This window comes from Chlorocebus sabaeus, chromosome 16 (genome assembly GCF_047675955.1).
Source record: "Chlorocebus sabaeus isolate Y175 chromosome 16, mChlSab1.0.hap1, whole genome shotgun sequence".
In the NCBI taxonomy this organism is placed as follows: Eukaryota; Metazoa; Chordata; class Mammalia; order Primates; family Cercopithecidae; genus Chlorocebus; species Chlorocebus sabaeus.
In genome coordinates this window covers 58,990,150-59,014,522 of record NC_132919.1, presented here as the reverse complement: position 1 = coordinate 59,014,522, position 24,373 = coordinate 58,990,150, and the positions used below count along the sequence as shown (strand labels likewise).

General features: G+C 41.4%; 1 protein-coding gene across 1 annotated transcript in view; it reads left to right on the top strand.

Moving 5' to 3' along the window:
• Positions 1 to 22,903, top strand: part of PITPNC1 (phosphatidylinositol transfer protein cytoplasmic 1) — a 318,864-nt gene extending 295,961 nt beyond the window's left edge. Inside the window, exons 8-9 of the mRNA XM_073005099.1 lie at positions 1,438 to 1,501; positions 18,222 to 22,903. Coding sequence (XP_072861200.1) covers positions 1,438 to 1,501; positions 18,222 to 18,538 — 381 coding nt within the window. The 3' untranslated portion in view covers positions 18,539 to 22,903. The remainder of the gene's footprint in view (positions 1 to 1,437; positions 1,502 to 18,221) is intronic.
• The last annotated feature ends 1,470 nt before the right edge of the window (positions 22,904 to 24,373 follow it).

Here is a 24,373-nt window from a genome sequence, read left to right as displayed (position 1 = left end):
GACAGAGCAAGACTCCATCTCAAAAAAAAAAAAAAAAGATAAAAAGAAAAACTGAATCAATATTTATTTTTTAAATAATTTTTGTGGGTACATAGTAGGTGTAAAGATTTAGGGGGTATATGAGATGTTTTCATAAGGCCTGTAATGTGAAATAAGCGCAATGTGAAGAATGGGGTATCCATCCCCTCCAGCATTTATCCTTTGTGTTACAAACAATCCAATTACACTCTAAGTTATTTTAAAATATACAATTAAAAAAATGAATCAGGCTGGGTGAGGTGGCTCACACCTGTAATCCCAGCACTTTGGAAGGCCAAAGCAGGTGAATTGCTTGAGGCCAGGAGTTTGAGACCAGCCTGGACAACATGGCGAAACCCTGTCCGTAATAAAAATACAAAAATTAGCCAGGCATGGTGGCATGCACCTGTAGTCCCAACTACTCAGGAGGCTAAGGCACAAGAATCACTTAACCACAAGAGGCAGAGGTTACAGTGAGTTGAGATTGCACCACTGCACTTCAGTCTGGGGGACAGAGCAAGACTCTGTCTCAAAAAAAAAAACAAAAAAAAAGAATCAATATTTAGGATATGTCATCAGAAAAGAGAGAATATTAAGTGCTGTTCACTTCTTAGGGTATGTCATCAGAAAAGAGGGAATGTTAAGTGCTGTTTGCTTAGAAGTGACTTACTGTCAGCCAGGTGTGGTGGCTAACAACTGTGATCCCAGCACTTTGGGAGTTTGAGGTGGGCATATCACGAGGTCAAGAGATCGAGACTATCCTGGCAAACATGGTGAAACCCCATCTCTACTAAAAATACAAAAATTAGCCAGGCATGGTGTCATGTGCCTGTAGTTCCAGCTACTCATGAGGCCGAGGCAGGAGAATTGCTTGAACCCTGGAGGTGAAGGTTGCTGTGAGCCGAGATCGTGCCACTGCACTCCAGCTTGGTGACAGAGCGACTCTGTCTCCAAAAAAAAAAAAAAAAAGTGACTTGCTGCCTAGAAAAGTGTTCTAGATTTCCAACATTTATGACCTCCTGGCACCAACCAGTGAGACACACATCCTCCCACAGATGAAAAGTAGATGCTGTTTTAGTTAGATGGAGAGAAAAACTTCAAGGTAATTAACCTAGAGATTTATTTGTATCACTGCTGTGTGACTGTCAAGTATTTGTCATTAGTTTGTACACACACCCAGCCCTACTCTCAAATAAGACAAGGAGATGAATATACTGCAAGTATATGTACACCATGGGGAAGGGCTGGAGGTGTGTGAGCACTATACGACCTATAGGCAGCCTGTAATTGTCATCACCTACAGACAGAGGGATTAAGAACTCTGTAATCGCCAAGATTCCCAGAATTATTAACAACTTGCCTTCCAAATAGTTTTCATCAACGATGCTATTATTTCAATCTCCTTCTTTTACTTTGTAGGTGGTCCGAGACATTCTGCTGATTGGACATAGACAGGCTTTTGCATGGGTTGATGAGTGGTATGGTAAGTCAATTTCTCCAAAATAACTTGTAGAACAACTTCATGTTGTCTTGGGCTTTCTATCCATTTGGCTTCAACCGCTACCTAGAAGGACAACAACAAAGGCAAGGCCGTTGCTTCCTGTGTTGGAAATAGCACTGTCTGCCAAGCATAATGAAGATGTAATTATAGAAGCTTGGTCTAAAATAACCACGGAATTATTGACTAAGTAGGAACCTCAGGATGTTTGATGCTTACATAGTTGATACGCACGGCTCCATCATTTTCTGTTAGATGGGTTTCAAACCCATCCTAATTTATCCTAAACTTCAAGATCAAAGCTGTCTGAAGCATCCTGTCAAGTAAAAGCAGTCCTTTGATTCAGAAAACATTTGAAACCACCCCTCACCAAATATAGACAGGTTCTGCAAAAATTCAAGGGCAGACAGAGGCATAGGTGCCCCGTTCATCCTAATTGAAACTATTGTTCTGGCTTTTTTGTTCATGATCTGGGAAGAGTTAAACAATTTCTACACATTTCCAGCAAATGAAAACAAGGTTAGCTTCATCCCATGATGGATGGACCATCCTTCCCAGGTCCTCGGCAGTCTTGTTTTGTCCATATGAATTTTCTGCACTCCCAGAATCAGTCATCAGATGGCTACCGTCCTTGGCTATAAATAGAAAGGAACACGCCCCATCAGTGACTTAGGTTAGATCTGATTTTCAGGTCGATTGTCTAATGAAATGCCCTCCTCCTTGGCCTTTTCCTAAGTCACATTAAATTTGTTCTGAGTATAACCTAGATTACATTTTGGTCCTTTTCTGTCACTGTTTCACCAACTCCCTCCCTTTTCTGAGCAGAAGGTACCAAAGTAAAAGGACACGTTAGACGGAAGGGGCAAAGACAGTCATTATTAGTATTATTAGCGATTTCTGAGCCACATTTAAAAGGCATGGTTCTATAAGCTACGGGCTTCTCTTTTTTTTTTTTCTTTTTCTTTTTCTTTTTTTTTTTTAACCTCCTTTTGCAGTTTTCCCAGATCTGCACCTTCTGAAGCACAAATGCACCTTTCTGGGTTTGTCCAAATGCAGATCATTTAACGCTGTCTTATCACACACCCACAGAATGCCGCTCTCATGCCGCAAAAGCACTGACTTGCCACATTGTCATGATGTCTCCCAGAGACCTGTCTATTTCTAGTTGTGTTTTGTGAGGCAGGCAGGAGAGTCTCCTGTGATTACTTCCTCTGATCCTTAAATAAATCTTTCTGGTTGTTTTTTTCTGGGGAGCTTTTCTCCGATTCCCAGAGGGAGCACAGACCCCAAGAAAGGATAAGAACTTCTGGTCTCTCCCAACTTGTGCTCCTCAGAGCTCACGGTTTCCTCGCTACCAACACCAAGGAAATATCAAAAGGATATTTAAAGAATCATAGGTGCAAACTGATTAGAGGTTTGGCAAAAAGAGAGGTACCTGAAGGGCCAAAAATCTGCCACTTTGAAAACCAACAGACAGGGCACTTGGATAGGTTTCTCTCTGCCAGAGTGCCAAAGAAGATTTTTCAGCTAAAAGAATAGCCGGATTCTGATCAAGAGGACAGAATAATAAAGAGGGTTTGATTACAGGCAGGATATAGGAAGAAAACCCAACGTGGGTGGGTATCTAGTAAATGAAAGGCCAGGAAGGGGATGGGAGATGCGCCCTGACTCTTCCATCTCAGCTGAGTCTAGGGCAAGGAAGAGACTTAGACTTAGGGACTTCCTTTTTTTTTTTTTTTTGAGACAGAGTCTCGCACTGTCATAAGGGCTGGAATACAGCAGTGGAGCGATCTCGGCTTACTGCAACCTCTGCCTCCCAGGTTCAAGCAATTTTTCTTGCCTCGGCCTCCCAAGTATCTGGGATTACAGGCTCCCACCACCATGCCCTGCTAATTTTTTTGCATTTTTATTGGAGACAGGGTTTCACTATGTTGGCCAGGTTGGTCTCGAACTCCTGACCTCGTGATCCACCCACCTCAGCCTCCCAAAGTGCTGAGATTACAGGCGTGAGCCACTGCACCCAGCCGAGACTTAGGGACTTCTAATAAAAATTGAAAAAAAAAAAAACCATCCTGCCAGGCACAGTAGCTCACACCTGTAATCCCAGCACTTTGGGAGGCGTGGGATAGAGGATCACTTGAGCCCAGGAATTCGAGACCACATGGGCAACATAGCAAGACATGATCTCTACAAAATAAAAAAATAAAATAAAATTAGCCAGGCACAGTGGTACATGTCCGTAGTCTTAGCTACTCAGGAGACCAAGGTGAAAGGATCACTTGGTAAGCCCAGGAGCTGGAGGCTGCAGTGAGCTATGATCGCACCACTGCACTCTAACCTGGGTGACCGAGCAAGACCTCATCTCTTAAAAAAAAAAAAAAGAATTCTGGGATTATAACAGGAGCCCAAGGCTAGAATAATGTACCAAAGGAAACAGGAGATTTCCCTGAATCTGGATACCTTCAAAAAAGAGCACGCACTTACTTAGGATGAATGAAGTGGAAGCAGTTAACAACTAAGGAGTCTATTGTGCAAAAAGCCTTTTCCTTATCTGAGCATAAAACAACAGTGTGGGCTTTAGTGAATGTGGATCATCAGAACGCCTTGCACTCCCCAGGGTGGGTCTCCCCTTGCATACACTGACATAGCTCCAACCAAAACAAGCAGTCTTTTCACTCAGCAATGGTCTGAGAACTACACCGTTAATTTCATGTAAGCTACTGCAACCATCAGTACCCACAGCTGAGCTACTGACCAGGAAAACAGTGGCTCCTTCATCACACAGATGCAGACACGTGGTGAATCAAATGAATGGAAATGCCTCCTGTGCACAGAGTGCCTTCTCAGTCCCGTATGCACAGTAATTCTGGGAACTGTGGACCATGTGTGCCACTGGTACCCAGGCTTAGCGCCCACTAGCATTACCCTTCCACTCCATTTTGGGGTACCTGAATGACTTATTTTTATTTGATCTGGACAGGCTCAGTGAGGCTCTCATGAGTAAACATGGAAAAGGTCCAAAATAAATCCTCGCCTATAGCTATAGCTTCTAGCACTGGTTCTCAAAGTAAGGTCCCTGGACCTGCAACGTCAGCATCTCTTGGGTATTTGTTAGAAATATATATTCTCGGCCCCACCCCAAACGTACTGACTTGGAAACTCTGAGGGTCTAGCCCAGCAATTGTTTTAACAAGCCCTCCAGATGGTTTTGTTGCTTGGCTAAATTTTAAGAACTACTGGCTTATGACATGGGCTATAAACCATACTGGGACATTGGATTATAAGGACAATTTAATTGATTCAATCCAAATAGGTTAACTAGAGAATCATAGCTGTCTACAGGGCCAACCACACTTCAGCCTGGGCGGCAGAGCGAGCCTTTGTCTGTAAAAAAACAAAAAATAAAATAAATTTAAAAATGATTGCAGGAACCCAAATTCTTACAACTCTGGTTTCTTGTGAGAATTAGGAAAAAAGCTCTCCTTTCCTCAGATGAATTAGAAAAAGTTGCCCCTTCTGGGCAGACTCAGCAGGTGCTCTGGGCTTAGGGCTGAATTTTAGCCCCATTGGCCTCCTCTGCTGTGTATTCATACAGTGCACAAACTGTACACGCTGATGCATGGGCAGCTCTGGATGTCTTTCTCTCTAATTAGACTCACCACCTCCAGTGCTTAATTAAGAGTCAAGAAAAAAAGGACATTGTCGAGGGTAGTGATCATTTGTCAGCCAAGGATTAATTTTGTGTCTCTTCTGAGTTTCAGCATTTGGCTGTCATGAAACTGTTTCCCTAAAGAGATTTTATTCTGCTCATGTTCCTTGTAAAGTGTAACCATTTCCATATTGGAGGACTTGAGTGTCTTTCAAAGCTGTGATTGGTCTTTATCCATGAGCCTTGGGTCTCTCTGCATGACTAGAACACTAATCAGAGAAATAACAACAACATATTTCAGGAAATGGGGTGAGAGGGAAGGTGGATAAAAATAGGCAGCCCAGTTTCACAAAGGCATGGTTGTGCTTTACAAATCTGACAGTGTTTTGAGAAAGGAACACAGAACATTGCCCGAAGGAGCCTATGATTGAGGTGAACCCCACCAATGTCTTTGAAAACCTGACTCTAACCGAAAAGTATGAGGGAGGGGGAGTTCCAGCTGGTGTAGACCACACTATCTCATGAAAGTGACTTAGAAATCAGCCTGGAGTTCCTAGAGCAGGTCTAACAATGAGGGAAGCAAAATTAAAATGGAGAAAGAAGCCTGCTAGGGGTGGCATTAGCTGGTTGAGTTCACCAAGCCAGCATTTTCCAATGCAACATTGTATGTGTGTGTGTGCTTCTATTCCTTTATCTGGGGAGAGAATCTATAACTTTCCTTCAGATTTTCAGAGGAACCCGTGAACCCTTCCCCTGCGTACTCCCTGCTGCCAATTAAAAACTACAGAAAAAAATCACAACTATGAGTCCGGCACAGTGGCTCACACCTGTAACCCCAGCACTTTGGGAGGCCGAGGCGGGCAGATCACCTGAGGTCAGGAGTTCTAGACCAGCCTGGCCAACATGATGAAACTCCGTCTCTACTGAAAATACAAAAGTTAGCTGGGCCTGGTTGCGGGCACCTGTAATCCCAGCTACTCAGGAGGCTGAGGCAGGAGAATCGCCTGAACCCAGGAGGCAGAGGTTGCAGTGAGCTGAGATCACACCATTGCACTCCAGCCTGGGCAACAGGAGCGAAACTCTGTTTCAAAAAAAAAAAAATCACAACTATAGATTATAGTTCTAGATCTTAGTGGTCTGAATTATGTGGAAAAGGTATACACCACACTTTGAGGATTGGCTACTTTCACTAAAAAAAAAAATGGAGTTACCCTAAGCTTTTTGTAAGAAGCATGTATTGAATTTATAATCATTGTAAAGGACTTTAAAAATGGCATTTCTCAAAGGATGGCTACCATTTTGCTGGAGCCAAAGGAGTATCCATTCTTATTTATGGTTTCTGGAGCCTCCCTGACCCAACTACTTGTTCAAGACTTTTATTTTGACTTAGAATGATGTAAAAATGACTTCTGTTTTGGTGAAGGAGCCTGAAAGTGAAGGGAAATGTTTGTAGAGGGAAATAAAGTATAATGTGCCATTGCACAGATCATTGAATTAGAACAGAAGACTCCCCTTTTTAAAATGTTTGCTGCTGCAACTGTGTGGTAAAATGAAGGAAAATTCACGCTTGCAGATGCTTTGTTCAAGGGCATTTGTAGTTTCCATGTGTGTTCAACTGACTTCTAAAGGCCTTTCAGACATAAGATCTTGCCTCCACTTCCTGTGACATTAACCTCCTTTCATTAAAAATACAATGATTGAGAGAAAATTGCCACCATAAACAAAGCTAAAAGACTAGGGGAAAATATTTGCCGCATATGTAGTCACAGGATTACTATCTATAATATATAAAGAGGTCCTATAAATTGAAAATTTGGCCGGGTGTGGTTGCTCACACCTGTAATCTCAGCACTTTGGGAAGCCAAGGCAGGAGAATCACTCGAGCTGAGGAGTTTGAGACCAGCCCTGGCAACATAGGGAGACCCTATCTCTACAAAAAATTTAAAAATTAGCCGGACATGATGGTGTGCCTGTAGTCCCAACTGCTTGGGAGGCTGAGGCGGAAGGACCACTTGAGCCTGGGAGGTCAAGGCTGCAGTGAACCATGGTCACACCACTGCACTTCAGCCTAGATGACAGAGCAAAACCCTATCTCAAAAAAAATAAATAAAAAATAAAATAACTCAAGAAAATGGTAAAGGATATGAATAAGTAAATCATAGAAGAAGAAATGCAAATGGCCAGTAAACTTAATACTAATCACAAGAAATGTAATCAGAAAGACAAGAAAATAGGACGTTTGCCCATCTGATAGCAAAAATGTAAGAGTGATTATATCCAGTTTTCAATATAAAATGATAATCCAGTTTAATAAAATATACCATAGAACTGATAAGCACAAACAACTTATGACCCAGCCAATCCAATTCCAGAATTTTATTCTGGAATACACATGAGGCCGGGTACAGTGGCTCATGCCTGTAATCCCAGCACTTTGGGAGACTGAGACAGGCAGATCACCTGAGGTCAGGAGTTCAAGACCAGCCTGAACAACATGGTGAAACCCCATCTCTACTAAAAATACAAAAATAGTTAGCCGAGTATGGTGACACGTGCCTGTAATCCCAGCTACTCAGGAGACTGAGGCAGGAGAATCGCTTGAACCTGGGAGGCAGAAGTTACAGTGAGCCGAGATGGCACCACTACACTCCAGCCTGGGGACAGAGTGAGACTCTGTCTCAAAAAAGAAAAAAAAATACAAATTGCCCATGAACACATGTACAACATGTACAAAGCTATTCTGTGTGGTGGCATTCATATAAGCTAAAAATTAGTCTCAGTGTAAATGTTTACCAACAGGGTTATCAATTAACAAATCCCCTGAGACCAGAGCCTCTTTGCCAAAGTGGAGCTGATGGTTGAGGAGGAGATTTTGGCCTCAGCCCAGTCACTGGCAGAGGAGAACATTCTACTCAGGCCCCATGCAGTATGACCTCACGCCCTGAGATAAGTCTGCGATCTGATCTCTCCTCACCTGAAGGAGAGCAAGAAACAGAAGAAAAGAAATGACCTCTCTAGAGGGCAAGGAAAGGAAATACTGTCCCCCTGAACTATGACGAGCAGGGCATGTGTATCCCCAAAATACTTCCCAGGGCTGTTTAACCTTTGATAGCAGAGTCTCAAAGATATTAGGATATACTTTCTTTATCAGAAGAAATACCATACCAGTTGCAATATTCTCTTAAATCAGGCAGTTATCCCCAGTATTGCCAGCTTAAGGAGTCTTAATGTAGGAAACCTTATTTAGGAACAGTACATTATGACCTTTCACAATCTATAAGTGAAGGGCTGATTGTTCACCAATGTATTTGCAAAGTAATTAACATGAGCTTCCTTTTATTAAGAGTTTGGGCCAGGTGTGGTGGCTCACGCCTGTAATCCCAGCACTTTGGGAAGCCAAGGTGGGCGAATCACAAGGTCAGGAGTTCGAGACCAGCCTGGCCAACATGGTGAAACCCCGTCTCTACTAAAAATATAAAAATTAGCTGGGTGTAGTGGCAGGTGGCTGTAATCCCAGCTACTTGGGAGGCTGAGGCAGGAGAATCGCTTGAACCCGGAAGGCCAAGTTTGTGGTGAGCCAAGATTGCACCATTGCACTCCAGCCTGGGTGACAAGAGTGAAACTCAGTTTCAAAAACAAAAAAAAAAGAGCTGATACACATGAGCATTTGTTTGCTGGAAGCAAAGAAGTCTGAACCTAAATTGTTTGAAGTCACTCTGATCATTGAAAATCAATCAGTAATAAAGATGAATCATCATTACTGTATAATCTGTCATTGGGCACATGTAATTGAATTTACTAAAACATTGATTTCTATAGAGATTTTGAGGTCATATATGTTGCAAAAGCTAGACAGTGCATTTTACCAGCTAACCTGAACAGGAGCATTTTCACTTGATTAGGATTTCCATAAATTACTGAGAAATACTGAAAATATTTACATCATATTCATACACATTTATAGTCTGTGAGGATATTTCAGGATTTAGACAAACATATTTTCCTTTAGCACAGCAGGGACCAAATTATCACCATCTTTTAGAGAACTACTCTACTAGGAATGTTCATTACTATGTGGCAAAATCGGGAGATTTTCTTTTATAGAATTTTCTGAAATTTAGTTTCTTAACTCTTCGTTTAAAAAAAATAATAAGGGATGACTGGGTACGGTGGCTCACTCCTGTAATCCCAGCGCTTTGGGAGGCTGAGGCGGGCAGATCACTTGAGATCAGGAGTTCGAGACCAGCCTGACCAATATGGTGACACCCCATCTCTACTAAAAATAGAAAAATTAGCCAGGTGTGGTGGCACACACCAGTAATCGCAGCTACTCGGGAGGCTGAGATAGGAGAATCACTTGAATCCGGGAGGCGGAGGTTGCAGTGAGCTGAGATTGCGCCAGTGCACTCTAGCCCAGGTGACAGAGTTAGACTCTGTCTCAAAAAACAAACAAACAAACAAACAAACAAAAAACAGGGGATTATGTTTCTAGAGTGAACAAAAATTCTGGAAAAGTGTATCTTCTCCTTACCAATTCCAAATTGATGGTATCCATCTCATAACGATCCAAAATAAAAATTTTTTTTTTTTTTTGGAGACAAAGTCTTGCTCTGTCACCCAGACTAGAGTGCAGTGCATGATCTTGACTCACTGCAGCCTCCATCTCCTGGGTTCAAGTGATTCTCGTACCTCAGCCTCCCAAGTAGCTGGGGTTACAGGTGTGTGCCACCACACCTGGCTAATTTTTCTATTTTTAGTAGAGACAGGGTTTCACCAGGTTGGCTGGGCTGTTCTGCAACTCCTGGCCTCAAGTGATCTGCCAACCTCGGCCTCCCAGAGTGCTGGGATTACAGGCATAAGCCACCCTGTCCAGCCCAAAATAATAGATTTTTAAATAATTTTTTTCTTTTCTTTTCCACAAGCAATGCATATTTGATGTAGAAAATTTCAAGTGTAGAAAATTTCAAAAATGTAGATAAGCAAAAAGAAGGAAATTAAAATTACCTGTAATTCTAACTCTTCAAAATAATCACTGTCAACATTTTGAAATATATCCTTTCAGTGTTTTTTTAATGTAGATAATGGTTTTCTGACTAAATTAATTTCATATGCTATGTACAGTCCTTTTTATCTCCTATTTTTTATTTAACAATAGATCAAGGATCTCTCTCTAGTATTAACTATTCTTCTACCTAATTTTTGATGATTGCATAGTGCTATCAGTCCCCTGGGTTGTTTTCAATTTTTCATTATTATGAACAAGGCAGCAATGAATATCTTTGTTGTTAAACCCTTTTTCACATCCATAAAATGGATATATCTTTGAAAGCCCATAGTCACAAAGTTTAAACCCCTATCTTGACGTTGAGCTAATTAAAGATGAAGTATGATTTCTGTGGGGATTCAGTAGAACAAAAAAACCTATAACTCCTTGGCTTTTGTTTTCCAAATTACTGTCATGCCTGTTGGGATGGTGGGGGGCACCCCCTAATGACATATGTGTAGAGAAACTTCTTTAAATTTTCAACTTCTAGCTAAAAATGATCATCTAGTATTATTTCAGATATATTGTGTTTAAGAAATGTTGATAAGCAGCCATTGAAAGTAAAGTGATTGTACCAAAAGAATGTGTTGTTATTATTAACTAAGATGCATTTGTTTTCATCACAAAGCAGCATCTCTTTATTGCTTTTTGGTTACCTCGATTTTCTAAAAGAAGAGCATGCTCCTTGCTTGGCCAGGCTGCTGCTTAGCATTCTTGATACTTACATTGCTTATGGACCGCATTTTTGATTGAGGATTTCCAGGTATACCTGGGGATCATCTACCACATAAAATAGTCCAGGTCTGGATTTAGAGGCACACACCATCTTGGTCCCAGACAACAGTGAATTAAATCATGAACTCCTGGCAAGTCTGCCCTTAGGAAATGAAGAGGATCTCACATGACACATGGATTGATATAAAAAGACACCAAACCACATGATGCAGAAAGTACTTAAGGAAAAATTCCAGCTGTGAATGCCCACTCTAAATCCCCACTAAGCCAATTAGTGGTCAGGGTGGCAGAGTAAGCACTTTGTTCGGCACACCATCATTGGTGAAGGGCATGAAGTTCAGTTCTGCCAGGAGAGTAACAGAGGAATGCCTACCTGGGAATATTGCTGATAAAATGTAAAATAACCAAGGAGTGGGGTAGGGGTGAGGAATAAAATGACAGAAGTCTTTGAAGTGAGACTACTTGTCATTTTTATGCATTTCACATACTGAAGATGGATGGGTTCCTTACTTAAGTTTTGTTTGTTTGTTTGGCTTTTTTTTTTTTTTTTTTTTTTTTTTTGAAACAGGATCTCACTCTGTCGCCCAGGCTGGAGTGCAGTGGTACCATCTTGGCTCACTGCAACCTCTGCCTACCGGGTTCAAGCTCTTCTCCTGCCTCAGCCTCCCATGTAGCTGGGATTACAGGCGCCCGCCACCACGCCCAGCTAATTTTTGTATTTTTAGTAGAGACGGGGTTTCACCATGTTGTCCAGGCTGGTCTCAAACTCCTGACCTCAATTGATCCGCCCGCCTTGGCCTCCCAAAGTGCTGGGATTACAGGCATGAGCCACCATGCCTGGCCTTAAAATTTTTATCAGCTGGATTAAGACAAGGTTTCTCAACTTTGGTACTATTGACATTTTGGACCAGATAATTTTTTGTTGGGGGCTGGGGGTCCTGTGCATTGTAGGATGCTCCATAGTGTCCCTGGCCTCTGCACACCAGATGCCAGTAGCATCCCTTCCCTAGTTCTAACAACCAAAAATGTCACAAAATTGTCCCCCATTGAGAACCACTAGATTAAGAGATCATTATCCTGAAATACTGAAAAACTGCAGACTTGGGCCAAAAATCATGTCATGTGCCATTTTATTTTTAGATCAGTGTGGGAGGAAGTAGTGCCAGCCATTTTCAAGCTGTTAGGCAAGACTTGAAGTTCAGTATAGACCTGCACTCTGACGCCATGCATTCTGTGCAAATTTACATCTGTGTGCAAATTGCACTAAACCTCAATTGTACCAGTGAATATCATTGCTCTGCCTTCTACATCCTGCCTCCTATAACAGCAATGAAAGTGTCCTGTCTGTTGCTGAATGCATTGATTTAAACAACCTCTAAATCTATTTTGAAAGCTATATGGAAGGTAAGTATTAAACCAAGCAAAACTGACCCTCTGTCCCCAATGGGATCTTCTAATGATGCTTTAGGAGATCTCAGGCTATGGCACTGCCCACATGCTAATACTTTCTACCCACCTAGCTCACTTTACAAGAATCACCCCTAAACAATTTCCACTCTTCTCCGTTCTAAGATTATTTTGACTTAACTTCCTTGCCCTCACTCCCCATTTGGTTGGTTTAGCTAACTTTATGACTTACTCATCATAAAGTTAGACAACTCTCTGCTTTTTTAAACCTCTTTGGCTACTGCTCAGCTACCATCTTTCCCTAAAGTGTCCCCATTGAAAGTTTGCATCTAATAACGGAAGTTGCCAACGTCTTGACCTCTTTCAGATATGACAATGGATGATGTTCGGGAATACGAGAAAAACATGCATGAACAAACCAACATAAAAGTTTGCAATCAGCATTCCTCCCCTGTGGATGACATAGAGAGTCATGCCCAAACAAGTGTACGTAGAATTTTTAAAACATGTTGCCCACCCTTTCACAAATGCACTTGTAAATTGATCTTGGAAATACTGCAGGTGCCCGGTTCCCAACCTTCCACAGAAACATGTCGTCACCCAGAGCCTGTTGCTGCAGAACCTGAGCTGGATCTAAATTGGGCAGTGTCACCTCTCTCTTCCAGACATTTCGATCCCTTAAAGTTGCTTGACGTGGAGGTTATTTCGGTCATAAAACCAAGAACATGGAGAGTGGAAACATTTTTGTGGGACTAGTAAAACGGCCTGCACCATAAAAGAGCAGAGGAGTGAAAATGGATGTCATATGTAAACTAGAATAACATGTCAGTAACTTTTAAAAACATAGCTAACACTCACTTATTCATTCAAGGGAGGGCTTCTGGCTCATCAGCTATTTTAGGTTTCTTTACATTTGCTTTGAAAAGCTTTCTGTAGCTCTTTATAGCTGTTTTACCCAATCAGTTCCTTTTTACTTAGGATAATCTCAAGATGGGCTACAGTCTGTGCAGACACACAGGCTGAGCAGTGAAGGGGTGTGAGCTGGGGATGTGCTGAGCTGCCTAGCAGATCCCTGGGACTTAGGATAAGCCTTAGAGAGCCTCAGTTATTTCGTTGCACACTGGAAATTGAGAGCTGACTGTATACTGTATGCCAGCATTTTAAGTATCGTAATCTCTCAATCATTCTTGCTAGTGGAGGGGAACTAAAGATGTCAAAGAAAAGTATAATCACCAAATCATTTCTTTGCATCTTCAGCCAGAGCTGTGATGTCTTTAGGTTCCGGCTAGAGTCCTCATGTCCATTAGCCCAGTCTCCAGAATAATACATAGTAGGTGTTTAAAAAAAAAAAAAAAAAAAAAATCAGCCGGGCATGGTGCCTCATGCCTGTTATCCCAGCACTTTGGGAGGCTGAGGCAGGTGGATCACCTGAGGTCGGGGGTTCGAGACCAGCCTGACCAACATGGAAAAACCTCATCTCTACTAAAAATACAAAATTGGCTGGGCGTGGTGGTTCATGCCTGTAATCCTAGCTACTTAGGAGGCTGAGGCAGGAGAATTGCTTGAAGCTGGGAGGCAGAGGTTGCAGTGAGCCAAGATGGCGCCATTGCACTTCAGCCTGGGCAACAAGAGCAAAACTCTGTCTCAAAAAAAAAAAAAAAAAAAAAAAATCAGTGCTGTAGTTCTAGGAAATTTAGATGTGGCTGTTGTCATAAATGGATCCTTTAGAACTGTGAAGACCTTCTGATTGCACTTTGGAAATTTTTAGTTACATTTTTGGAGCATGTCTTTGAAATGTGCCCTGCAAGGCTCATGTGCTGCAACTGGTTGCATGTGATTGCCCTTGTGGTTGCAAGGGCCCTAACTCTTCTACCATTTTGCATGCAGTGATTGGATTTGCAGGAAACTGTTGGAGCAAGAGGCGTTTCCTCTCCATGCACAGGACCAATTCCAGTAGGACTTCCCCCTAAAAGTGCTCTTTAAGGAAACGCTCCTTAAATTTCTATCACTTTCAATTACCTTTTCTTTTAGAAATGTTGGGCCCCAGTTCCCCCTCGACCACTCTGAAAGCCATTCACTATAAATATGACAGGCAAACAAGGGAAACCACAGGAAAAGAGGAGACACCAGGTGGCTGAAGGATGCTAAGCCCAGTGATTTTCTCATTCTAAGTCCAGAAGGCTCAGAGCTTATAAGGCCCTTGGCTTGGCTTTCTTTCAGTTTTACTGTGATTACTACTTTATAATTAAAGTCCACAGCTGGGGGGGCGGTGGCTCACGCCTGTAAACCCAGCACTTTGGGAGGCCAAGGCGGGTGGATCACCTGAGGTCGGGAGTTCGAGACTAGCCTGACCAACATGGTGAAACCACGTCTCTACTAAAAATACAAAATTAGCCAGGCATGGTGATACATGCCTGTAATCCCAGCTACTCGGGAGGCTGAGGCAGGAGAATCGTTTGAACCCAGGAGGCAGAGGTGGCAGTGAGCAGAGATCACACCATTGCACTCTAGTCTGGGCAACAAGAGTGAAACTCCATCTCAAAAAAAATAAAGTAAAATAAAAAATAAAGTTCGCTTACTATGTAGAAGATGATAACATAGAATGGTTCTTCCCACGGGACAGCCCACGTAATCTCTGACTGCCCCTCAACGCTGTTCCTGTGACTTCAGGGTGAAAGATGCCTGCTGCTGGGGAAGTTACACAAAGTGGTTATTTTGAATGCTTATGACATTTCCATTATCCTCTGGAATTCCATGAAATTGGAGCTCATTTATTTTTCCTTAGTCTTTCTCCTGCATCATAATGAAAAACATTGAAAATCAGGAGGTGGCTCTTTGTCACAAATAAAAACTGCATGGGTGCTAAATGAATTTTAGATCATCAACCCGAGCAGGGACAAATTAAATTGAAATTAGGCAAAATTAACATCCATGCACACAGCAGTAAGGAAATAAGTCTTCTTTTCAATTGAGCAGGTTTAAAGCCTTCAAGGAAGAGAACTTCTAAGAGCCTCTGGGAGTGGAAAATCAAAATTCTGTGCTTTAGATTATTTCTGCCCCCTGCTGGCTGTGTGGAGTAGAGCAATGTATTCAGCCACTTGATTAAGAAAGTCTGCTTTTTCAAAGATAATATCCATTTATCATAGCAAAAACATACCATACCCTGATTCACTAAAATGTTTCTCAGTCTCAACTTTATTGTGAAATATATGCCTCTTTTTATATAACCTCAATCTCACTTCTGAGCTCATGTAATAGTCTTCATGTTTTTAAAAATTGCTGTTTATAGGTACAATTTTTCTCGATATATTCTGAATTTTATATCTTACCCACACAGTCATAATGATTTATTTCCTTTGTAAAAACTTTCCCTTTCAGAAAATTTTAATAATTGTTCCCAGGAACTCCTCTTAGGGATTTCATTTTGTGAAAAATACTTCTGGTTTGCTCTGATGTTATAAAACCTAAGGATTAGGCTGGGCACGGTGGCTCATGTCTGTAATCCTAGCACTTTGGGAGGCTGAGGCGGGCAGAATACCTAATGTCAGGAGTTCGAGACTGGAGTTCCAGCCTGGCAATAGTGAAACCCCGTCTCTACTAATAACACAAAAATTAGCCGGGCGTGGTGGCAGACGCCTGTAATCCCAGCTACTTGGGAGGCCGAGGCAGGAGAATCACTTTAACCCAGGAGGTGGAAGTTGCAGTGAGCCAAGATCACGCCATTGCACTCCAACCTGGGCAACAAGAGTGAAACTCTGTCTCGTTAAAAAAAAAAAAAAAAAAAGTCCTTAGGATTAATACTGTGTTATGAATATTCATTACATACTCAGTATTTCCAAAGTGGCTATATTGTTTCATGCTGGTTATTCCCTCCAATATTATCTAATAAAGTTTCAACTCCTAAGTACATGGCAGTGCACAAGAAAGAATGAAAAATGAGTCTCTGGGGGACCAAAACAGATACAGAAAATTTGTGGGCACTAGATTTCGCATTTTGCTCCAGGATAAGCCTTGGACTTTGATTCAGTCTTTAATAAGTCCAGTTATCTCTTTTCCCTGTTCCCAGCAAATAAAAATGTTAAAGGATACCAGGGATAGCCAGTGTAACAATAATTAATAATAACAGTAATAAGGCCAGGCATGGTGGCTCACGCCTGTAATCCCAACACTTTGGGAGGCCAAGGCAGGTGGATCACGAGGTCAGGAGTTTGAGACCAGCCTGGCCAACATGGTGAAACCCTGTCTCTACTAAAAGTACAAAAATTAGCTGGGCATGGTGGCATGTGCCTGTAGTCCCAGCTACTCGGGAGGCTGAGGCAGGAGAATTGCTTGAACCCGGGAGGTGGAGGTTGCAGTGAGCCAAGATCATACCATTATACTCCAGCCTGTGCAACAGAGCAAGACTCCATCTCAAAATAATAATAATAGTAACAGCAATAATAGAGTTTCTGAGCATGAAGGAAGAGATATCAAGGCATAAAGAGCAAATAGACCCTGAGAAGGAACTAAGGAACTGTATTTTTGCACAGTGATATATTTTCAACATATTACGTCTCAAATGTAGTAAGTATATATAATACATTAAACACATTAGGGAAAGATTTACACTTTTTTAAATACTGTTTTTACTTTCTCACTTAATAAGAACATTTCGGGTATTTGGAAAACCTACATTATCCAGCAATGACTATTAACGGTGGTATCACTGTTTTATTTGTTGAATTCCAAGTCATGCTTTTTTTTCTTTTAAATAGAATCCTCACTATTAAATGATCCTCTCCTTTCATTCTCTATTCTTTTTAAGTTTCCTCAAGAAATGGTTTTATTTTCTTGGCTTTGGAATGTTTAACAGGGTGTGGTGATGTTATTGATTTATGTGTTTTTGAAGCTGAATTTATTAAAATACAATCTCTGAACCTTCTTAGGATCAATACACAGTCAGGAAACCAGAAACAACAGCATCTTTGTGGCCCCTCAGAATAAAAAAGTGTATGTGTTGATTAAGAAGATAGCGTGTTGGCCTGAGTACAGTGGCTTACACCTGTAATCCCAGCATTTTGGGAGGCTTAGGCAGGCGGATCACTTGAGCTGAGGAATTCTAGACCAGCCTAGGCAACATAGCGAGTCCCTGTCTCTACAGAAAATACAAAAAAAATTAACCAAGTCATTATGGCCTGCACCTGTGGTTTCAGCCTCATGGGGCCCTAAGGCAGGAGGATCACTGGAGCCCAGGAGGTCGAGGCTGCCCTGAGTCATGATTGCACCACTGCACTCCAGCCTGGGTGATGCAGTGAGATCCTGTCTCAGATTAAAAAAAAAAAAAAAAAAGAAGATAGTATGTTGAAAAATCCTGATAATTTACCTGTGTACCCTATAAAGGTATATTTTCATGATCTAAAGTTGACAATAATGACAATAATATGTATCATTTCAGGGCTATTGATTGTTTTAATTACCTTCTCTTTATGGAAAAGATGACCAGTTAATTATAGCTCCAAATACCCCACACCAGACCCACAACAACACAGATGCACACGGGTGCACACACACACACACAGGCACACATTTCCCCTGTCTAGTTCTGTACTCTACTGTTAAGTCCTTATTGAGAATACTTAAAATACTCACTGAAGAGTGCTTTGGAAAATCTTAAATGGATATTCCTAAAGGAATATTGTTTTCAGGATGTAGCTTCCAATAAAAATAAAAACTGAGGGTTCGGTATTTCAATGATACTTTGGGTATGTAATCGGGAGAGGCCCCTTTATGATAGGGTTCCCATAGTTCCTATAAAAACAAGGGTAGTGATGAATCTATTTGCCTCTCTTATAAATAACTGCTCATTTTTCTTTCTGTTTTTCTCCTTGAAGACATGACAATGGATGAAGTCCGAGAATTCGAACGAGCCACTCAGGAAGCCACCAACAAGAAAATCGGCATTTTCCCACCTGCAATTTCTATCTCCAGCATCCCCCTGCTGCCTTCTTCTGTCCGCAGTGCGCCTTCTAGTGCTCCGTCTACCCCTCTCTCCACAGATGCACCCGAATTTCTGTCTGTTCCCAAAGATCGGCCCCGGAAAAAGTCTGCCCCAGAAACTCTCACACTTCCAGACCCTGAGAAAAAAGCCACCCTGAATTTACCTGGCATGCACCCTTCAGATAAGCCATGTCGGCCCAAATCTGAGTAACTTTATATAAATATCTTATGGGGTTTTATATTTTCATTTGTTTTTTTTGTTTTTATTTTTGTTTTTTTTAAGAATCTTCTGATAGAGAAAAAGACTGCTTTATCACTCAAACATGTTCCTTTGACCTTTCAGTGTGCATGTGACTCAGTAACTTCACATAGAATATGATTCCCTAAGTATGCCACACAGCATCATATTAGATGTAAGATGTAAGACCTGCAAAAGACAGAAGGAATCTTCTGTAACCACATAGCTGTAAGCCCGAGAGGAAGCCTTGTTACTGGGCATTTGATGAGGTTTGGCACGGACTTCAAGGATAAATGAATGAAAACTTTGCACCACTTTTGTTACAAGGTATGGTAGAAAATAGTAAAGTCAGTTTCCTCTCATCAAATCTAAAATTCTCCAAAATACTCTCAGGCATAACATACTTAGTTGTTAAATTTTGAACTGCTGATTACTAATACTTGAATACCAATAGTTACTGAGATTCCTATTTTGGTTAGTCTGACTCAGGATTTGGAGCCTAATTAACTCTTTAAACTTTTGAAAATTTTAATCATCAAGCTATAGTGGCTCCAAGTGCAATTAATAATAACTCGTTTATACCTTCCACAGAATTTAATAAAGATTCTACTTGTTTCTGTCTTTTAATAACTTTCCCCTTTGTGCCCTTGTGGCCTCAGAAATCCTTAAGAATTACATGGATGAATGTGACCATAACTGATTTTGGAATGGTTCAGTTTAGGAACCAAGAGGCCCAGGTGAGGCAACATCTTTTTTCTCTACAGGTACAAACAAACTTTGACTTGTCAGCTTCCATCATCAATTAAGATTCTCAGAATTTGCAATTAATTGTATAGAATTCATTTACTATCTACCCACTCAAAGAAGTACAAGGGTAGAGTAAGCTAACTGGGCTTTAACACAGTCAGAATGTCTGGTGCATGAACCATAAAAAAGAGAACTGTCTCCCATCCCCTTTCTTGTTTTACTCTTAGTAACATCCAGAATTCCCTGGAACAGATTGTCTACCACCAGACCTTAGAAAAGATTGTCATTCTCTTGCTCCTTACTTGAAATACAAATATTGGGACTGTCACGTACATCAAGTAACTGCTGTCAAGTGGGAGGAGAGAATGAGCGGAATTGCTGACTCCTATTTGTAGAGTGAAAAGGAGGAGTGATAATAGATGCCCTTCTGTCTAGCTTTCCTTTCTTCAACTAGTGGTAATGCAAGATTAGAATCAAGGTTGACAGAAGGCAAGATCACTCATCAAAGTGACAGAAAGACAATTCTCCTTTGCTCTAAAGAGAGAAATCTGTCACCTTTGCACCTCACTGCCTTTAAACACAGATGGGAGGGCAGGCAGAATCTCAGCATTGACTTTTGTCCTCCGAGAGAGGAAGAGAAGAAGTAATTGGGCAACTTCGAGGCCCACGCCCCAGCTAGCCTTCCTGATCGTAACCTCCAACCTCAGGAAAGGGACCTTCCCAAAACACAGATCCCAAAGGAAACAAAATAGACCAAGGAGCATAATCTGCTTCTCTCACACAGCCTCTCTGCCAGTGGACCCTGCCTGCTTCCCTCTCAGTGCTCAGCACTCTGTGTAGTGTCTTTCAGGTTGATAACACTCTCCCAAGGTGCAGGCGCTGGCCCCATGAGCCCAGCACCAAAGTTTTCTAGTCATAGGTCAGACTGTCAAGATCATTTCTTTATCTATAGGTTGATATTTAGCTTAAAAAAAAAAAAAAAAGGATAAACCTAGAACTCAAAGGAAACCCATTGCAAATAGCTTAGATCAACAGTGTATCTCTTCCCTAAGAATGATAGTATCTTAGTAAGACACCTTCTATGCATGGTATGGAAGCATGATTTTTGCTTGTGGGAAAACTTAATCTTTTATCAGACCCCTCGGACTTCTCAATCCCTCCCTCTCCACACAGTAGTATTTAATGAAAATGTTTTGCTTTAGAAAGCAAAACGCTACTTTCAGAAGACACTGAGATAGTATACGTATTTGCTTACCATTTGCAAGCTGAAATCAAGGCGGGGTGGGGTCATTATTTTCACATAGAATGTATTTATTTTGTGCAGGTTGTTAACACATCTGGCACCTAGTTTTTCCATTAATAGCATTGCTATTTTCCCTTTTTATAAAGTAGCTTCTGCTGTCAAGGTTAACAATTCTATATGCTTTAGGAAGCTAAGTTCTAATTTCCTTTTGTGAGTTTCATTTCTTTTATAACCAGTATGTTACCACAGACATCAGTTGCAAAGCTACCATGGTAGTGTGATTCTTAGCCAAAAAAAAATGTGTGTGCTCTTAAAGTATGTTCAGTTTTTCTGTCTACATGTGCTTTGTGTGCGTTAAAAAGGGGGTGGGGGGTGTAGCTATTCCTTTAGCTGCTTTGCATATTTAACCCAGTCATCAAAAGGCATAAATGGCTTCAATATTTTATATCTCTTGGTTTTCAAGTATCATTTCATATTCTGTATACATGACTTTGTTATTGTGGAATACAAGCCTGCAATGGATGTATATATACAGAACATTAATAATTCTTATAAGGATGGAAGTCAAATGGCTGCATGATGGAAATTAGAAGAAAAAAAAAGCAGAAACTTGAATTTGCTAAGCATGTTTGGGGGGAAATAGAATCCTTAACTCAGTGCCTCTGTCTGCGATATGGAAACCTTCAACTTTGTTCACCAAAACTGTATTATACCTGTGTATATATATATATAAATATAAATATAGTATAGTGAATCAGACACCATCGGTTTTAAGTCTCTGGTAGCCAAATTTAAATAATCCGTAGAATATCACATATGTTCACTCCATCTTCATCTCTGAAGTTAGTGGAGACCATCAAAATGACTGTACATTTCATGACTCTGGGAAAATTTCAAATGTGAAGTGCCCCTGTGCGTTTTGTTGGCCGTAGCACAGCATTCTTGCTTTAGCTGTGCTTTCCTGGGATGAGAAGATCTTGGTGTTTTTAACACATAAGCTTTGTTAGAAATCACCTCTGAAGATCATTTCATTTTCTCACTTTGGGTTGCTGCAAGACAAAGCAAAGGAAAAGGATAACAACGAAGGAGGCCGTGACACTTTTAGTTGCCACCGTTGTAACTCAAACAATATGGGTTTGTTGGTGAACTGATTTATCAAGCCTTCTGTTACGGTTTTGCATCTGTGTGTGGGGAAATTTTTAATTTATTTGGAAGTATTTATTAGCCATGTCGTTGGTCCTGAAAATAAATCTCTAAGTAGCACAATTGTGGGTATATTATGCAGGCACTTACCACCATATCTGCAAAAGTAACTGTGGTTTTCTTTCAAGACACTGTAATAAACAGTGAACTAAGAGAATAGATTCTGACACATCTCGATAAATCATTCTCTGCAGAAGTTTCAGGGCTAATGTATTTATGTGTATTTTTAAATTCTACTTTCTTTGGCATCTCTTCATGGCTCAGAGACAACAAGGTAATAGGTCATTGGCTGGCTTAGGTCAACAGGAATTTTACTCTTAAGACGGGTCAGTGTATAGCTGACTCTGCATACAATGTGTAATCAGATAATCCAGTAGAGAGGAATTGTCCAAATAGTTTTAGTACCTTTCTGATCATCTGACGCAGTAGGCTAGGAGACAATCTGTCATCTGAGCCATAGTTCTTGAGATTTAAAAAGTCTGTCCAGTGACTGCAATCTGATTATAAATAAACTATTTTAAACTGTTCATTCTTGCTGAAACTGAAGTGTACACAATAGCACAGCGTTGGCATGCTGAGGCAAAACATTGGGTTCTTTTGCGTTCTACCTTCAAAACGATCTGTTTGCATTTGAAATATGAGTGTTTAAGCTTTTTAGGAGTTAGTGTAATAAGAGAATGTGAATATGTTGGGAAATTTTCAGATGCCATTAAGAATTGTCATTTTGTTGTTAAATTAACAAGTACTTTAGGATAAGCCTCTCGATGTTTTTGCTTTAAATTGAAGGCATGTCTGTCAAATTGCAAGTTTCCCTTCGGTTTCTGTATATCACCCAGCAGAGGGTCTTTGGTGTTGTACCTGTACCACTCACATGTAGCATCAAGTGTAATTTTCAGTGTTTACATTCAAGCTGGGATCTTGACTGGTTAAATTAATCCACATACCACTGCCACTGCTGGAGGACCAGGTGTTGGCATACACAGCGTTACAGGCTATAAGCAAAGCAAACAAAAGTTGATCCTTACATATGCCATCCTTCTGTGTCATTTTGTGGCCGTTCTGTGTTTTTCTCCCTAGTTATTTATTATTGTTAATAACTCACTTTTTCTTACATTCTGTTGTAAATAAAATACAAAGCAATCTTCTTTCCAAGTGTAGCTTCCTCTCTCTCTCTCTCTTGCTCGCTCGCTCTCTCTCTCTCTCTCCCTCAGCTATTCTCAAGGGAATATTAGTAATTGTTCACTTGTGGGTTGATGGGCTTGTTTCTTTTCCTCTATGGATATTTTTCCCATCCACATGCCACTGCCACTGCTGAAGGACCAGGATCAACAAAAGTTGATCCTCACAGATGCCATCCTTCTGTGTCATTTTGTGACCTTGCCTGCTAGTAGGCATATGGCACCTTCAGGACCCTTGGTAGGAAAAGTCTGAGTGTCTGCACTAATTATCCAGCCAAAAAATACACAAGGTGGCCAGCCAGGCCAACATGGTGAAACGCCATCTCTACTAAAAATACAAAAATTAGCCAACTATGGTGGCACATGCCTATAATCCCAGCTACTCAGGAAGCCAAGGAATGAGAATCGCTTGAACCCTGGAGGCTGCAGTGAGCTAAGATCGCGCCACTGCTGTCCAGTCTGGGTGTGAAAGAGCAAGATCCTGTCTCAAAAAAACAAAACAAAACAAAAAAACCCAGCCGGACGCGGTGGCCTGTAATCCCAACACTTTGGGAGGCCGAGGTGGGTGGATCACCTGAGGTCAGGAGTTTGAGACCAGCCTGAACAACATGGTGAAACCCAGTCTATACTAAAAATACAAAAATTAGCCAGGCATGGTGGTGCGCGCCTGTAATCCCAATGACTCAGGAGGCTGAGGCAGGAGAATTGCTTGAAATCGGGAAGCGAGAGTTGCAGTGAGCCGAGATTGCGCCACTGCACTCCAGCCTGGGCAACAGGAGCAAAACTCCGTCTCAAAAAAACAAAACAAAACAAAACCCGAGGTGAATCTGTAACCCAGTGGGATACTCATGCATCCATCCACCAGGTGTTTGGTTCCCCCTCCTCAAACGTGAAGCTATCCACCCTGGGGGAGTCTGCAGGAACACCATCCCAGTGGGACACTAGATTCTCTCCATTGGGCCAGTTTTTAAGGAGAGCTGAAATCACTCTGATGTGGTTTCTCCATCACAAGTAGCTCCTGTGCACAAAAGGGTTCTCTGCAGATGAGTAGTGGGAGGACAGAAACTAACTTTCTTTCTTTCTTTCTTTCTTTCTCTCTCTCTTTCTTTTTTTTTTTTTTTTTTTTCCGAGTCTCACTCTGTTACCCAGGCTGGAGCACAGTGGTGTGATCACAGCTCACTGCAGCCTTGACCTCCTGGACTCAAGTGATCCTCCTGCCTCGGCCTCCAGAGTAGCTGGGACTACAGGTACACACCACCACACCAAACTAAGTTTTTATTTTTTCTAGAGACTGGTTAAACTACGTTACCCAGGCTGGTCTTGAACTCCTGAACTCAAGTGATCATCTCGCCTCAGCCTTCCAAAGTGTTGGATAATGATAGGTGTGAGCCACCGCACCCACCCAGAAATACTTTCTAGACCCTGCTTGTTAGTCTC